The sequence below is a fragment of the Bombina bombina genome, chromosome 9 (genome assembly GCF_027579735.1).
Source record: "Bombina bombina isolate aBomBom1 chromosome 9, aBomBom1.pri, whole genome shotgun sequence".
Lineage (NCBI taxonomy): Eukaryota > Metazoa > Chordata > Amphibia > Anura > Bombinatoridae > Bombina > Bombina bombina.
In genome coordinates this window covers 245,587,898-245,606,804 of record NC_069507.1, presented here as the reverse complement: position 1 = coordinate 245,606,804, position 18,907 = coordinate 245,587,898, and the positions used below count along the sequence as shown (strand labels likewise).

The 18,907-nt window shown below is 41.0% G+C and overlaps 1 protein-coding gene across 1 annotated transcript in view; it reads left to right on the top strand.

Moving 5' to 3' along the window:
* The window catches only part of SMC3 (structural maintenance of chromosomes 3), a 241,735-nt gene that overhangs the window by 100,480 nt on the left and 122,348 nt on the right, over positions 1–18,907 (top strand). The window contains exons 14-15 of the mRNA XM_053692998.1: positions 11,342–11,502; positions 11,813–11,954. Of these exons, the coding sequence (XP_053548973.1) occupies positions 11,342–11,502; positions 11,813–11,954 (303 nt within the window). The remainder of the gene's footprint in view (positions 1–11,341; positions 11,503–11,812; positions 11,955–18,907) is intronic.

The following is an 18,907-nucleotide window of genomic DNA, read 5'->3' as shown; positions in this document are numbered from 1 at the left end:
GAAATTGAACGTTTGATTTTATCAAAACGTGGTTTTTCTGAGTCGGTTATTGATACCCTGATACAGGCTAGGAAGCCTGTTACCAGAAACATTTACCATAAAATATGGCGTAAATACCTATACTGGTGCGAATCCAAACATTACTCCTGGAGTAAGGTTAGGATCTCTAGGATATTGTCTTTTCTACAAGAAGGGTTAGAAAAGGGTTTATCAGCTAGTTCATTAAAGGGACAGATTTCAGCTCTGTCCATCTTGTTACACAGGCGTCTGTCAGAAAATCCAGACGTCCAGGCTTTTTGTCAGGCTTTAGCTAGGATCAAGCCTGTGTTTAAAGCTGTTGCTCCGCCATGGAGTTTAAACTTAGTTCTTAACGTTTTACAGGGTGTTCCATTTGAACCCCTTCATTCCATTGATATAAAATTGTTATCTTGGAAAGTTCTGTTTTTAATGGCTATTTCCTCGGCTCGAAGAGTCTCTGAGTTATCAGCCTTACATTGTGATTCTCCTTATCTGATTTTTCACTCAGACAAGGTAGTTCTGCGTACTAAACCTGGGTTCTTACCTAAGGTGGTCACTAACAGGAATATCAATCAAGAGATTGTTGTTCCATCCTTGTGTCCAAATCCTTCTTCAAAGAAGGAACGTCTTCTACACAATCTGGATGTAGTTCGTGCCCTCAAGTTCTACTTGCAGGCAACTAAAGATTTTCGCCAAACTTCTTCCCTGTTTGTCGTTTATTCTGGACAGAGGAGAGGTCAAAAAGCTTCTGCTACCTCTCTCTCTTTTTGGCTTCGTAGCATAATACGTTTAGCCTATGAGACTGCTGGTCAGCAGCCTCCTGAAAGAATTACAGCTCACTCCACTAGAGCTGTGGCTTCCACTTGGGCCTTTAAGAATGAGGCCTCTGTTGAACAGATTTGCAAGGCTGCAACTTGGTCTTCGCTTCATACTTTTTCCAAATTTTACAAATTTGACACTTTTGCTTCTTCGGAGGCTATTTTTGGGAGAAAGGTTCTTCAGGCAGTGGTTCCTTCTATATAATGAGCCTGCCTATCCCTCCCGTCATCCGTGTACTTTTGCTTTGGTATTGGTATCCCAGAAGTAATGATGACCCGTGGACTGATCACACATAACAGAAGAAAACATAATTTATGCTTACCTGATAAATTCCTTTCTTCTGTTGTGTGATCAGTCCACGGCCCGCCCTGTTTTAAGGCAGGTAAATATCTTTTAAATTATACTCCAGTCACCACTTCACCCTTGGTTACTCCTTTCTCGTTGATTCTTGGTCGAATGACTGGGACTGACGTGGAGGGGAGGAGCTATATGCAGCTCTGCTGGGTGAATCCTCTTGCATTTCCTGTTGGGGAGGAGTTATATCCCAGAAGTAATGATGACCCGTGGACTGATCACACAACAGAAGAAAGGAATTTATCAGGTAAGCATAAATTATGTTTTTTTAATTTTAAACTACAGTCACCACTGCACCCTATGGTTTCTCCTTTCTCTGCTTGTTTTCGGTCGAATGACTGGATATGGCAGTTAGGGGAGGAGCTATATAGCAGCTCTGCTGTGAGTGATCCTCTTGCAACTTCCTGTTGGGAAGGAGAATATCCCACAATTAATGGATGTTGTAATTTTTTTGATGGTGTAGTGTATATATGTTTGGAGAAATGGTTCCAATAGATGCTCAATGCAGGGTTGCCACGAACTTTAAACTTTTAAAAAGGCAATATCTGTGAAGCACAGTAAAGCAAATTCGCAATAAAAGGAAGTATGCCTATACATACACACACATATACACAATAATATTTACTCCTAAACAACCAAGAATGCTTACTGCTAATGCAACAAATGCTTATCCTCTCATGATTGTTGATGCAAAACTGATAATTCACCTTAAAAAAAAAAGAAGCAAATTAGTACAGATAATGTTAGGTAGGAGGGGTTAAACAAAACTTTACAGATAAATTTACTATAATTATTAACCCAAGCCTCCATGGGAGAAAGTGGCCAAGTACAATTTTCAGATGTGTTTTACAGCAAAGGAAAGCAAGATAAATTATATTGCAATAATGTTTAATTCTCAATGAAACATTTTATGTGTTGTTGAAATGCTAAATGTAATGGTTCTTTAATGCTAGTGTTTGTGTGTTATGTATAATTCCTTGCTTCCAAAGTTTTTATATTGGTGATCAACCTACAGTAAGTGCAAGTACATGCTTCAAATGTTAAACAAAATAACAGTATTATGCTATGAGATTTCATAGAACTTAAACTAGGAAAATAACATGAATGTGCCTGTATATGACAGGTGCACACTCCCTAGCTTGTCCTGGGACAAGCATCCTGACTGGCTACTTAGTCTCTTTACAGTGGGGTGTGAATACTTAAATTGAGGTAAAATATCTATCTTTTTTTACATTGAGATGTTCAGGTGATATTGTCTAGTCCGCTTTTTACAGCTATGTTGCATCACTTTCAAGTGCTTCAACATTTGGGTATCATGTCCCTTTAATATGCAACACTGTTAAATATGAATGATTTGTAAGCAGGTATACCACTATAAAGTAATTGAATCCTAAGATTTATGATTCTTCTGTGTAACCATATTATATATACACACCCGCAAACATTAGGACGTTGATCACCAGCATGTAAGAGGAATTTGTGTGCCCCTCAGTCCAAAGAGGATATTCAAATAAAGGGTATAATGCTTCACTAACACCCATAAGAGTCATCCATGGTGGCCAATGAAACAGGTGCTGTAGAAACTAAGATAAGGCTCCATAATGAATAAGTGCTTCCACTATTGATCACCTCCTCATTGCATGTGTCACCACTGATCACAATGTTATCAATGTTACCTTACGTGGATGATGCCAAGTAAAATGCTAAATAGGAAAGGGACATTTGGCCCCTTGTCTTTATGTCCATAGACTATCAAGTATGAGAAAATAGTGAGGACATATGACAGTTGTCCACTGAACTGAATTAATTTGTAAGATTCTTTTATACGTGTTTTTTTGTTTGTGTTTTTTGCATGCATTAGTATTTCTTTCTTATGACACGATGAGTCCACGGATCATCTAATTACTATTAGAAATATCACTCCTGCCCAAAAGGAGGCGGCAAAGAGCACCACAGCAAAGCTGTTAAATATCACCTCACTTCCTTCTAACCCCAGTCATTCTCTTTGCCTACGTTAGAGCAAGGAAGTGGTAAAGTTAGGTGTTTGAAAAGATTCTTCAATCAAGAGTTTATTATTTTGTTTTAACAACACAAGCTTGTGTTGTTAGTTCTGCTAGGGTGTACCCGTAGTCCACATCAGTCTCTTCAGTAGAGCAGTGGTGGCTTTCAAGCAATGGGAACTTGTGGGACATAATTCTCAATGCGCCCCCCATATATTTAATGTTGCCCTAATACTGAAAGCCTGAGTAAGATTACTCAGACTTTATCTTTTTTTTCTACAGGTCCATGTGAGGGAGAGGACCTCTCAAACCTAGTGATCTGCCTTTTTGCTGGGCAGATTTCTAAAGGTAAGTGCTAAGTTTATTTTTCTGGGGACACAGGAAAATTGGCACTTTATTTATAATCATGGACACAAAAGATGACATTATCCTTGGGAGTTGAGGATTACGTTATAAGGGCAGTAATGGCAGGCACTGGGGATGAGGGGATGTGGCTCATGTGTTAGGTGCTTTTTCACAACTCCCGGCGGCTTTATTTTACAAAGCAATTTGCAGACCGGGAGGTTTACTTTGATACGCCCACAATGGGTGGAGCTAGCTACGCGGCTATGTTTGCGCGCTCTTTTGTCTCACTTCAGTTCTGGTGTTACAGAGAGTGGTGACAAGCAGTTAAAAAGTATTTCTATGCTACGTTATGGTGACGCAGCAGAACAGCTTCAGATACGTTAATAAAGTGTATTAGATTGAGTCCGGACGTCTACTATCTGTGAAATATACACTCCGGTGGCAGGTAAGCACCTCAGCAAAGCTTAGCTAAGGTGTGGAGATTGTCTGCTGTTTATTGTAAAAATTTTACATTTTCCTTGTAAAGCAAAATAAAAACGTTTCCATTTAACATTTAAAGTCACAGTAAGGTTTTTTTTTTTTTGAGGTAATTTCAAGTTAAAGGGACAGTCTACACCAGAATTTTTATTGTTTTAAAAGATAGATAATCCCTTTTATTACCCATTTCCCAGTTTTGCATAACCAACACAGTTATAATAATATACTTTTAACCTCTGTGATTATCTTGTATCTAAGCCTCTGCAAACTGCCCCTTTTTTCAGTTCTTTTGACAGACTTGCAGTCTAGCCAATCAGTGCCTGCTCCCAGATTACTTCACGAGCACAGTGTTATCTATATGAAATATGTGAACTAACACCCTCTAGTGGTGAAAAACTGTTAAAATGCAATCTGAAAGAGGTGGCCTTCAAGGTCTAAGAAATTAGCATATGAACCTCCTAGGTTAAGCTTTCAACTAAGAATACCAAGAGAACAAAGCAAAATTGGTGATAAAAGTAAATTGGAAAATTGTTTAAAATTACATGCTCTATCTGAATCATGAAAGTTTATTTTGGCCTAGACTGTCCCTTTAAGATATAGGTTTATTCACAATTTGAGCAAATTAAAATTGGATAAATATGGACCAAGAGGCCCTGCAAGACGTTACATGTACTTTATGTTTTGATGCTAATGTGGAACCACCAATCCCTTTCTATTCCTCATGTATTGAGAGAACTTTACAGTTCAGGGATAGACTTTTTTCTGAGCCAACATTGTCTGGGGCGAATGCTGTTCAGGTGCCTTCTGACAATGTTCAATATATGCCGCAGCTTTCTCCTCAAGTGTCCCAAAACTTAGCGCCCATACAACCAGTGCCCTGCGCTTGCTCCACTACTCCATCTGGAGTTACCTTGCAAGACATCGCTTCCCTCATGTCCTCTGTGGTTTCTGGTGCGTTGTCTGCTTTTCCAATGCTGCAGGAAAAGCGCAAGAGTAAAAGTAAACAATCAGTGAGTGAGGTTACTTACACAGTTGTTGCTATTTCAAATGCCCCCTCCCAGAAGCCTGAGGAGGAGGATACTTCGGTAGCATCCAAGGGTGAAATCTCAGACTCGGTGTAATTCCTCCTGATACTGAAGTTGTATCCTTCAGGTTTAAGCTAGGACACCTCCGTCTGTTACACAAGGATGTTTTAGCTACTCTGGACAACAGCGACACCATGGTCGTTGTCAATCCTAAAAAATCCAGTAAGCTGATGTACTTTCCATGGTGGAAGTTTTTCCTGTACCAGATCGAGCATCTGAGATTATTGCTAAGGAATGGGAGAGACCGGGTATCTTTTTTTCTCCATCCCCTGTCTTTTTTAAAGATGTTTGCTATAGCAGATTCTATCAAGGAATCTTGGCAGATGGTACCCAAAGTGGAAGGTGCAATTTCCATGCTAGCCAAGAGAACTATTATTCCTACAGAGGATAGTTGTTCCTTTAAGGATCCTATGGATAAGAAGTTAGAGGGGTTACTCAAGAAAATGTATGTACACAAGGGTTTACCCACGATTTGTATTGCTACTGTCACTAGTGCGGCAGCATAGTGGTTTGATGCATTGTCTGAATCTATTCGAACAGACACTTCCCTCAAAGAAATCCAGGATAGGATAAAGGCCCTTAAGTTGGCCAACTCCTTTATCACGGATGCTTCCCTTCAGGTTATTAAGCTGGGAGCTAAGATTTCCGGTTTTGACGTACTGGCCCGCAGAGCTTTATGGTTAAAACTAGGGCTGCACTATTAATCGCATATGCGATTTAAAACCGCGATTAATCGCCGTGATTTTAAAACTGTGAGAGCCGCGATTTTTCCTAAATAAAAAAAATCCTCAGAAGTGGCTGTAATATTGATTTGTTTGTGATTTCTTGCAAACCATCTCCATCTAGTGGTTGATTTTAGCACACATTTGTAAAATGGCTGTTTAACTTTCACTTTCTGTTCTCACTAGCAGCCGATCAATCTAGAAGTCTAAAAGCAGAGCCCATGCAGGAATGAACAGGAGAGAAAGCCACTTAGTAATATTTCCCCCTAGGGACGTCTGTAGTCTGAAACTTACGGTATGTAAACATTATGGAACCTCTCGCACAATCTCCTGCTCCTCTGAGAAACGGCTCAAATATATAACGGATGCAGTTAACACCACGGCTCCCAAAAAGGTTAAAACTGCAGTCCCCTCTGTTGCTGGGTTAACTTAATTGCATCTACAATGTTTTTATATATATATATATATATATATATATATATAGTGAGGCCCCGGTTTACGCACGACTCGGTATACGAAATTTCGGTTTACGAAATCGAAATTTGAAGAAAATTTGACTCGGTTTACGAATTTTTTTCGCAATACGAAACAAAATGCCGGTTTGCCCCCCTCGGTTTACGAATATTTTTCGCAATACGAAACCAGTGGCCCCTGTGCCCCCTGCATACTCAAGTATGATTGAATTAATGAAGTTTGGGTACCAGTGTAGAGGTGTTGGAGAGGTTTTGGAGCCATTTTGCAGCAAGTTGTTGAGCCTTTTGGAGCCATTTGCAGCAAGTTATTAAGCCTTTTGGAGCCATTTGCAGCAAGTTGTGGAGCCTTTTGGAGACATTGGAGCCATTTGCAGCAAGTTGTTAAGCCTTTTGGAGCCTTTTTTGGACACTTTACTTGAATTTTTTCGGACCTCCGGAACGCATTAATTGATTTTCAATGCATTCCTATGGGAAACCGTGTTTCGGTTTACGAATTTTTCGCAATACGAAACGACCCGGAGAACGAATTAAATTCGTAAACCGAGGCCTCACTGTATGTATGTATATATATATATATATATATATATATATATATATATATATATATATATATATATATATATATATATATATACTGGGTTAACTTAATTGCATCTACAATTTTTTTTTTTAGATATATAGATATATATCTGTGTGCAACTGTTTATGTGATTGTATATTTTATAAACAGTGTATGTGATTGTATATTATGTATGTGTGTGTGTATATATATATAATTGTGTGTGTATGTGGCTTATACTGCTTCATTTGTTAATCACACCACTGTCCACAGTTAGAATGACTGTCCAAGAAAACATGACAATGTTGTGTGTCATAAGACCTAATAACTGGCTAGTGGCTAGCTACTATTTATTCACATTTTGTGGTTTGTATTTTTATGCTCCAAGAGTGTATTGGACATTGAGAAACATGTACATTAAGATTCTGTAGTGTTAAATAAATTTTAGAATGCAAAATGAAGGTGTTAGTCATTTATAAGAAAATCGCAATTAAATCGCAATCGCGGTTTTTTTTGTTTGATTTTTTCAAAAAAAATCAGAATTTTTTTTTTTTTATGCCCATATCGTCCAACCCTAGTTAAAACCTTGGTCTGCAGATGTGTCATCTAAGTCTAAACTTTTGGCGATTCCTTACAAAGGAAAGACTTTGTTTGGGCCGGGGTTGATGGAAATAATTTCTGACATCACGGGAGGAAAGGGACATTTCCTCCCTCAGGATAAGAGAAATAAACAAAAGGGACGTCAGTGTAATTTTCGTTCCTTTTGAAATTTCAAGGGAAATCCTTCCACTTCCTCCTCCAAGCAGGAGCAGTCCAAGCCTTCCTGGAGACCCAATCAGTATTGGAACAAGGGAAAACAGTCCAAAAAGCCTGCTATTGAATCAAATGCAGCATGCAGGGTCTGTCCCCGATCCGGGACTGGATCTTGTGGGGGGCAGACTTTCATTCTTCGCTCAGGCTTGGGTTCGAGATGTTCAGGATCCCTGGGCGGTGGACATTGTGTCCCAGGGATACATACTAGAGTTCAAAGCCCTTCCTCCCAGGGGCATGTTTCTGCTTTCAAGATTATCTGTAGACCAGGCAAAAAGAGAGGCGTTTTTACACTGCGTTCAGGACCTCTCCGACCTGGGAGTGATAGTTTGTGTTCCAATACAGGAACGGGGTCAGGGGTTCTATTCCTATCTGTTCGTGGTTCCCAAAAAGGAGGGAACCTTTTGACCGATTTTAGATTTTAAGAGTCTAAACAAATTCCTCAGAGTACCGTCCTTCAAGAAAGATGGAAACTATTCGTTCCATTCTTCCTTTGGTCCAAGAGGGTCAATTTTTGACAACGGTGGATTTAAAGGACGCATACCTGCATGTTCCCATACACAGGGACCATCACAAGTTTCTAAGGTTTGCATTTCTAGACAAACACTTCCAGTTCGTGGCTCTTCCATTCGGTCTTGCCACAGCTCCCAGAATCTTCTCAAAGGTTCTGGGATAACCAGGATAACCTCAGTGGCTTACATCAACCATCAGGGAGGAACGCAGAGTTCCTTGGCCATGACAGAGGTGGCCAAGATCATTCAGTGGGCAGAGACTCACAACTGCTGTCTGTCGGTGATCCACATTTCAGGAGTGGACAACTGGGAGGCGGACTTCCTGAGCAGGCAGACCTTTCACCCGGGGGTGTGGGAGCTCCATCCGGAAGTGTTTTCCAGCCTGATTCTCAAATGGGGTCAGCCGGAATTGTATCTCATGGCATCTCGGCAGAATGCCAAGCTCCCGAGGTACGGGTTGAGGTCAAGGGATCCTCAGGCTGTACTGACAGACGCTCTGGCGGTACCTTGGAATTTCAGTCTTGCATACCTATTTCCTCCGTTAGCTCTTCTACCTCGGGTCATTGCTGGAATCAAGCAGGAAAGGGCGTCGGTGATCCTCATTGCACCGGCGTGGCCTCGTTGGATTTGGTATGCAGACCTGGTGGGCATGTCATCTCTTCCACCTTGGAGACTTCCGTTGAGGAAGGACCTTCTACTTCAAGGGCCTTTCCTTCATCCAAATCTAGTTTCTCTGAAGCTGACTGCTTGGAGATTGAACGCTTAATTTTATCCAAGCGTGGTTTTTTGGAATCGGTCATTGAGACCATGATTCAGGCTCGTAAACCTGTGACTAGAAAGATTTACCATAAAATATGGCGTAAATATCTATATTGGTGTGAATCCAAGGGCTTCTCTTGGAGTAGAGTTAGGATTCCTAGAATTTTGTCCTTTCTCCAAGAAGGTTAGGAGAAGGGTTTATCGGCAAGTTCCCTAAAGGGTCAAATATCTGCCTTGTCTATTTTGTTACATAAGCGTCTGGCGGACGTCCCAGACGTGCAAGCTTTTTGTCAGGCCTTAGGATCAGGCCTGTGTTCAAACCAATTACTCCTCCCTGGAGTCTTAATTTAGTTCTTAAAGTGAATGTAAATTTTGATGCTAAAGTGCCCGGTTTTTCAAACTTCGATTAAAAACGGGCACTTTAATTCATCAAAATTTACATTTCACTCCTGTTGTGAAAAAAACTTACCTTTTAATCTTCACAGCAGCTCCAGCTTCCTCCACCCGTTTCAAAGCCTCTTCCTGGGTCTAAAATGAGGCATCCGGCTTCCTCCAATCACAGCGTTGAATCAGACACTGATTCCCCCGGGGGGGAAGCTGTGATAGGTCATCCTCCAATCAATCATTTCTGAAATCAGAAATGGCTTGTGAGACCAGAGGAAGCTGGAGCTGCTGTGAAGTTTAAAAGGTAAGTATTTTTTCACAACAGGAGTGAAATGTAAATTTTGATGAATTAAAGTGCCCCTGGTTTTTAATCGAAGTTTTAAAATCCAGGCACTTTAGCATAAAAATTTACATTCACTTTAAGGTTCTTCAAGGGGCTCCGTTTGAGCCTATGCATTCCTTAGATATTAAGTTGTTATCTTGGAAATAGAAAAGAAAGAGGAGCAAACCCCTCTAAGTGCAGATTTATAAACACAGCAGAAATTTATTAGGTAGCGATGACACACTCACAATGAGAACCCTCAAACATATGAGGTATGTGCAGACACAGTAAAAAGCAATCAGATGCTCAATGGGATCAGTTGTAAACACCCCCAAACTTTCTCTCTCCCTTTCTCTCTCCCAAGCGAAATCGTTCACATGAGATGGCAAGAGTCACAAAGTTCGCCGGTCTCACATATATGATAAGTCACATCGAGTTATAAAGTGATACAGTGATAAAACACGCTAAAGCCAATACTGCACCAAACTGTTAGGTGAAAAAGCCGGCTTACACCATACAGCTGGTGTGTGCGGCGTAGCGTGATGACGGTGGGCGGGGCCTAACGCGTTTCGTAGGACGTCTTCCTACTTCGTCAGAGGCTGACAGATTGTTTCATGGTTATTGCCACTCATCAGCTGGGAGAAAGTTTAGTATACACAGGGCGCTCCTATATACACACATTTATTTGTGTGTTTCTTTTTTATATTTTTATTATCTTGGAAAGTTTAGTTTCTTGCTGCTATTTCATCTGCTCGTAAAGTGTCAGAGCTCTCGGTATTACAGTATGAGTCTCCTTACCTTAATTTTTCATTCGGATAAGGTGGTTTCAGACCGAAACATTAATCAGGAGATTGTTGTTCCTTCCTTGTGTCCTAATCCTACTTCTCAGAAGGAACGGCTCCTGCACAACGACTAAGGATTTTCGGCAGTCTTCTGCTCTGTTTGTGGTATTCTCTGGGAAACGTAAGGGACAGAAAGCTATGGCTACTTCTCTTTCTTTGTGGCTAAAGATTATTATTCGCTTTGCCTATGAAACTGCTGGACAGCAGCCTCCTGAGAGAGTTACGGCTCATTCTACGAGGGCTGTTTCCTCTTCCTGGGCATTCAAAAATGAAGCTTCTTTGGAACAGATTTGCAAGGCTGAAACTTGGTCCTCTCTTCACACTTTTTCAAAATTCTATAAATTTTACACTTTTGACTCGGCTGAGGCCGCTTTTGGGAGAAAGGTTCTTCAAGCTGTGGTGCCTTCTGTTTAGGTTCCCTGTCTTGTCCCTCCCTTATCTGTGTACTCTAGCCTGGGTACTGATTCCCAATAGTAATTAGATGATCCGTGGACTCATCGTGTCATTAGAAAGAAATAAAATTTATGCTTACCTGATAAATTTATTTCTTGACACGATGAGTCCACGGCCCACCCTGTTCTTGGACAGGTTGTTGGTATGTTATAAACTTCAGACACCTCTGCACCTTGTTGCTTCCTTTCTCTCCTTTACTTCGGTCGAATGATTGGGGTTAGAGGAAAGGGAGGGTGATATTTAACAGCTTTGCTGTGGTGCTCTTTGCCGCCTCCTGCTGGGCAGGAGTGATATTCCAAATAGTAATTAGATGATCCGAGGACTCATTGTGTCAAGAGAAATTTATCAGGTAAGCATTTTTTATTTTATTTTTTTTAAAAATATTTTTGTGCCATTTCTTGTGCCAGGCAATTCTGAATGGTATTGACAGCATTAACAAAGTTCTGGAGCACTTCAGACGTAAAGGCATAAACCAGCATGTTATTAATGGCTATCATGGAATTGTCATGAATAACTTTGATTGTGAGCCAGCTTTCTACACTTGCGTTGAAGTCACTGCTGGAAACAGGTAACATACCCAACCTATGAATTAAAGTAAAGAAGTTTTAAGCAGTTTGTTTATTCTTGGTATATTTTGTAGATCAATCTGTTTTATTTCTTAAATGCAAGATTCATATTTTAGGGCAAATATATGATTCTTATTTTAAAAATATTTAGTGCAACCGCTTTGTGAAAACTAATATGAATGTCTTGGGGAGACGGCTTAGATCACATTGTTTGCATTCTCTTACTTGCCATAGAAAAGGTTAATTGGTGTTGCTTGAGAAGGGTAGGTAAAGAGCAGAACCTACTTTGCTAACGTGTTCCCTGTTGACCAGGTTATTTTACCATATTGTGGATTCAGATGAGGTCAGCACCAAGATCCTAATGGAATTTAATAAAATGAATCTGCCTGGAGAAGTTACATTTCTGCCCCTCAACAAACTGGATGTTAGAGATACTGCTTATCCTGAGACTAATGTGAGTCATCTTCTTAGTTACTGGACACTAGATTTATATTTGCATAAATGTTTTGTAGATGATGCATTTGTATAGCCCATCTGAGGCTGTTTTGTAACTCTATTCTAAGTAAGTTTTTAAAAGGTTTTACACTGGAATTTTAGATCAGTATCTGTGCATATTCTTCTTTCTAATAGTGTCTCTTACATGCAGTTATATGCAAATTGGTGTATAATGTCCCTTTTACGTTTGTTGTTTTTTGTTAGTGGAGAGAGGTTATAGACCCTCTCAAGTTATAAACCTGAAATCAAACAGATATAGGAAACGTGCTGGAAGTACTATGTCTGTAGTATTTGAATTTTAAAGGGACATAAAACCCACATTTTATTTATCTCTTGATTCAAATAGAGCTCAAAATGTTAAACAACTTTCTAATTTTTTTCTACTATCAAATTTGCTTCTTGGTGTCCTTTATTTTTTGAAGGATGCACAGAACATTTCAGGTTATTAGCGCAACCCATTTAGAAGTTGTAAGCATGGGAAAATTCATGTTTAACCATGAAGCCTTGTTTGATCTTAAACTGCAGTTTCAGTACTGTGTAGCTTAAAGGGACACTCAAGTCAAAACTAAACTTCATGATTCAGATACAGCAGCAATTTTAAACAACTTTCTTCTGTTAAGTGTGATCAGTCCACGGGTCATCATTACTTCTGGGATATTACTCCTCCCCAACAGGAAGTGCAAGAGGATTCACCCAGCAGAGCTGCATATAGCTCCTCCCCTCTACGTCACTCCCAGTCATTCTCTTGCACCCAACGACTAGATAGGATGTGTGAGAGGACTATGGTGATTATACTTAGTTTTATATCTTCAATCAAAAGTTTGTTATTTTAAAATAGCACCGGAGTGTGTTATTATCTCTCTGGCAGAGTTTGAAGAAGAATCTACCAGAGTTTTTGTTATGATTTTAGCCGGAGTAGTTAAGATCATATTGCTGTTTCTCGGCCATCTGAGGAGAGGTAAACTTCAGATCAGGGGACAGCGGGCAGATGAATCTGCATAGAGGTATGTAGCAGTTTTTATTTTCTGACAATGGAATTGATGAGAAAATCCTGCCATACCGATATAATGTCATGTATGTATACTTTACACTTCAGTATTCTGGGGAATGGTACTTCACTAGAATTACACTGTAAGAAATACATAAAGCTGTTTAATAACTAGAGATTATGTTTAACGTTTTTGCTGGAATGTAAAATCGTTTTCATTTACTGAGGTACTGAGTGAATAAATGTTTGGGCACTATTTTTCCACTTGGCAGTTGCTTAATCTGTTTTTCTGACAGTTTCTGTTCTCCCTCACTGCTGTGTGTGAGGGGGAGGGGCCGTTTTTTTGGCGCTTTTACTGCATCAAATATTTCAGTCAGCAACTCATTGTATTCCCTGCATGATCCGGTTCATCTCTACAGAGCTCAGGGGTCTTCAAAACTTATTTTGAGGGAGGTAATTTCTCTCAGCAGAGCTGTGAGAATTATAGTTTGACTGAGATAAAAAACGTTTATTCTGTAATTTGTTTCCTGCTTTCAGAATTTGTTATCTTTGCTAATGGGATTAAACCTTTGCTAAAGTTGTGTTGTTTACAAGGATTGAGGCTATAACTGTTTCAATTTATTAATTTTCAACTGTCATAGATCTTCTGTGCTTCTTAAAGGCACAGTACGTTTTAATATTATTCTAATTGAATTGTATTTCCAAGTTGCAAGTTTATTTGCTAGTGTGTTAAACATGTCTGATTCAGAGGATGATACCTGTGTCATTTGTTGCAATGCCAAAGTGGAGCCCAATATAAATTTATGTACTAACTGTATTGATGCTACTTTAAATAAAAGTCAATCTGTACAAATTGAACAAATTTCACCAAACAACGAGGGGAGAGTTATGCCGACTAACTCGCCTCACGTGTCAGTACCTACATCTCCCGCTCAGAGGGAGGTGCGTGATATTGTAGCGCCGAGTACATCTGGGCGGCCATTACAAATCACATTACAGGATATGGCTACTGTTATGACTGAGGTTTTGGCTAAATTACCAGAACTAAGAGGTAAGCGTGATCACTCTGGGGTGAGAACAGAGTGCGCTGATAATATTAGGGCCATGTCAGACACTGCGTCACAGGTGGCAGAACATGAGGACGGAGAACTTCATTCTGTGGGTGACGGTTCTGATCCAAACAGACTGGATTCAGATATTTCAAATTTTAAATTTAAACTGGAAAACCTCCGTGTATTACTAGGGGAGGTGTTAGCGGCTCTGAATGATTGTAACACAGTTGCAATACCAGAGAAAATGTGTAGGTTGGATAAATATTTTGCGGTACCGACGAGTACTGAGGTTTTTCCTATACCTAAGAGACTTACTGAAATTGTTACTAAGGAGTGGGATAGACCCGGTGTGCCGTTCTCACCCCCTCCGATATTTAGAAAAATGTTTCCAATAGACGCCACCACAAGGGACTTATGGCAAACGGTCCCTAAGGTGGAGGGAGCAGTTTCTACCTTAGCTAAGCGTACCACTATCCCGGTGGAGGATAGCTGTGCTTTTTCAGATCCAATGGATAAAAAGTTAGAGGGTTACCTTAAGAAAATGTTTGTTCAACAAGGTTTTATATTGCAACCCCTTGCATGCATTGCGCCGATCACGGCTGCAGCGGCATTCTGGATTGAGTCTCTGGAAGAGAACATTGGTTCAGCTACTCTGGACGACATTACGGACAGGCTTAGAGTCCTTAAACTAGCTAATTCATTCATTTCGGAGGCCGTAGTACATCTTACTAAACTTACGGCGAAGAATTCAGGATTCGCCATTCAGGCACGCAGGGCGCTGTGGCTAAAATCCTGGTCAGCTGATGTTACTTCTAAGTCTAAATTGCTTAATATACCTTTCAAAGGGCAGACCTTATTCGGGCCCGGGTTGAAAGAGATTATCGCTGACATTACAGGAGGTAAAGGCCATGCCCTGCCTCAGGACAAGGCCAAAGCCAAGACTAGACAGTCTAATTTTCGTTCCTTTCGTAATTTCAAAGCTGGAGCAGCATCAACTTCCTCTGCACCAAAACAGGAAGGAGCTGTTGCTCGCTACAGACAAGGCTGGAAACCTAACCAGTCCTGGAACAAGGGCAAGCAGACTAGGAAACCTGCTGCTGCCCCTAAGACAGCATGAATTGAGGGCCCCCGATCCGGGATCGGATCTAGTGGGGGGCAGACTTTCTCTCTTCGCCCAGGCTTGGGCAAGAGATGTTCAGGATCCCTGGGCGCTAGAGATAATATCTCAGGGATACCTTCTGGACTTCAAATACTCTCCTCCAAGAGAGAGATTTCATCTGTCAAGATTGTCAACAATCCAGACAAAGAAAGAGGCGTTTCTACGCTGCGTACAAGAGCTCTTGTTAATGGGAGTAATCCATCCAGTTCCACGATCGGAACAGGGACAGGGGTTTTACTCAAATCTGTTTGTGGTTCCCAAAAAAGAGGGAACTTTCAGACCAATCCTGGACTTAAAGATCCTAAACAAATTCCTAAGAGTTCCATCGTTCAAGATGGAGACTATTCGGACAATTTTACCTATGATCCAAGAGGGTCAGTACATGACCACTGTAGATTTAAAAGATACTTACCTTCACATACCGATTCACAAAGATCATTATCGGTACCTAAGGTTTGCCTTCCTAGACAGGCATTACCAGTTTGTGGCTCTTCCATTCGGATTGGCTACAGCTCCAAGAATCTTCACAAAGGTTCTGGGTGCTCTTCTGGCGGTACTAAGACCGCGGGGAATCTCGGTAGCTCCATACCTAGACGACATTCTGATACAAGCTTCAAGCTTTCAAACTGCCAAGTCTCATACAGAGTTAGTGCTGGCATTTCTAAGTTCACATGGATGGAAGGTGAACGAAAAGAAAAGTTCACTCGTTCCACTCACAAGAGAGGGGGACTCTTATAGATTCTGTAGAAATTAAGATTTACCTGACAGAGGACAGGCTAACAAGACTTCAAAGTGCTTGCCGCACCCTTCATTCCATTCAACACACGTCAGTGGCTCAATGCATGGAGGGAATCGGCTTAATGGTAGCGGCAATGGACATAGTACCCTTTGCACGCTTACACCTCAGACCACTGCAACTGTGCATGCTAAGTCAGTGGAATGGGGATTACTCAGACTTATCCCCTTCTCTGAATCTGGATCAAGAGACCAGAAATTCTCTTCTATGGTGGCTTTCTCGGCCACATCTGTCCAGGGGGATGCCATTCAGCAGACCAGACTGGACAATTGTAACAACAGACGCCAGCCTTCTAGGTTGGGGTGCCGTCTGGAATTCTCTGAAGGCTCAGGGACAATGGAGTCAGGAGGAGAGTCTCCTGCCAATAAACATTCTGGAATTGAGAGCAGTTCTCAATGCCCTCCTGGCTTGGCCCCAGTTGACAACTCGGGGGTTCATCAGGTTTCAGTCGGACAACATCACGACTGTAGCTTACATCAACCATCAGGGAGGGACAAGAAGCTCCCTAGCTATGATGGAAGTATCAAAGATAATTCTCTGGGCAGAGTCTCACTCTTGCCACCTGTCAGCAATCCACATCCCGGGAGTGGAGAACTGGGAGGCGGATTTCTTAAGTCGTCAGACTTTTCATCCGGGGGAGTGGGAACTTCATCCGGAGGTCTTTGCCCAAATACTTCGACGTTGGGGCAAACCAGAGATAGATCTCATGGCGTCTCGACAGAACGCCAAGCTTCCTCGTTACGGGTCCAGATCCAGGGATCCAGGAGCAGTCCTGATAGATGCTCTGACAGCACCTTGGGACTTCAGGATGGCTTACGTGTTTCCACCCTTCCCGTTGCTTCCGCGATTGATTGCCAGAATCAAACAAGAGAGAGCATCAGTGATTCTAATAGCACCTGCGTGGCCACGCAGGACTTGGTATGCAGACCTGGTGGACATGTCATCCTGTCCACCTTGGTCTCTACCTCTGAAACAGGACCTTCTGATACAGGGTCCCTTCAAACATCAAAATCTAACTTCTCTGAAGCTGACTGCTTGGAAATTGAATGCTTGATTTTATCAAGACGTGGGTTTTCTGAGTCAGTTATTGATACCTTAATACAGGCTAGGAAACCTGTTACCAGAAAGATTTACCATAAGATATGGCGTAAATACCTATATTGGTGTGAATCCAAAGGTTACTCTTGGAGTAAGGTTAGGATTCCTAGGATATTGTCTTTTCTACAAGAAGGTTTAGAAAAGGGTTTATCTGCTAGTTCATTAAAGGGACAGATCTCAGCTCTGTCCATTCTGTTACACAAACGTCTGTCAGAAGTTCCTGACGTCCAGGCTTTTTGTCAGGCTTTGACCAGGATTAAGCCTGTGTTTAAAACTGTTGCTCCACCATGGAGTCTAAACCTTGTTCTTAATGTTTTTCAGGGCGTTCCGTTTGAACCCCTTCATTCCATTGATATAAAGTTGTTATCTTGGAAAGTTCTATTTTTAATGGCTATTTCCTCGGCTCGAAGAGTCTCTGAATTATCAGCCTTACATTGTGATTCTCCTTATTTGATTTTTCATTCGGATAAGGTAGTCCTGCGTACTAAACCTGGGTTCTTACCTAAGGTAGTTACTAACAGGAATATCAATCAAGAGATTGTTGTTCCTTCTTTATGCCCAAATCCTTCTTCAAAGAAGGAACGTCTACTGCACAACCTGGATGTAGTCCGTCCTCTAAAATTTTACTTACAGGCAACTAAGGAATTTCGACAAACGTCTTCTCTGTTTGTCATTTACTCTGGGCAGAGGAGAGGTCAAAAAGCTTCCGCTACCTCTCTTTCTTTTTGGCTTCGTAGCATAATTCGTTTAGCTTATGAGACTGCTGGACAGCAGCCTCCTGAAAGAATTACAGCTCATTCTACTAGAGCTGTGGCTTCCACTTGGGCCTTCAAGAATGAGGCCTCTGTTGAACAGATTTGCAAGGCTGCAACTTGGTCTTCGCTTCATACTTTTTCCAAATTTTACAAATTTGACACTTTTGCTTCATCGGAGGCTATTTTTGGGAGAAAGGTTCTTCAGGCAGTGGTTCCTTCTGTATAAAGAGCCTGCCTATCCCTCCCGTCATCCGTGTACTTTTGCTTTGGTATTGGTATCCCAGAAGTAATGATGACCCGTGGACTGATCACACTTAACAGAAGAAAACATAATTTATGCTTACCTGATAAATTCCTTTCTTCTGTAGTGTGATCAGTCCACGGCCCGCCCTGTTTTTAAGGCAGGTAAATATTTTTTAATTTATACTCCAGTCACCACTTCACCCTTGGCTTTTCCTTTCTCGTTGGTCCTTGGTCGAATGACTGGGAGTGACGTAGAGGGGAGGAGCTATATGCAGCTCTGCTGGGTGAATCCTCTTGCACTTCCTGTTGGGGAGGAGTAATATCCCAGAAGTAATGATGACCCGTGGACTGATCACACTACAGAAGAAAGGAATTTATCAGGTAAGCATAAATTATGTTTTCCAATTTACTTCCATTGACAAAATGTGCACAGTCTTTTTATATTTACACTTTTTGAGTCACCAACTCCTACTGAGCATGTGCAAGAATTCACTGCATATACGTATGTGCATTTGTGATTGGCTGATGGCTGTCACATTATACAGGGGGAGTGGAAATAGACATAACTTTGCAATTTATTTAACAAAAATCTACTACTCATTTGAAGTTCAGACTAAGTGCTATTGCATTGTCTTCTTATCATGCGTTTGTTAATTATGCAAATCTACAGCATTGACTGGTCCTTTAAGCAATTTTGTAGATAAAAGACAAGTAGAAAGAGAGACATATGTAGACATGAATAGATATATGTAGATGGATATAGATGTATTTGTAATGAATAATCATAGCTGATTAAATGGGTGTTGAAGCAGCAGCTGTGA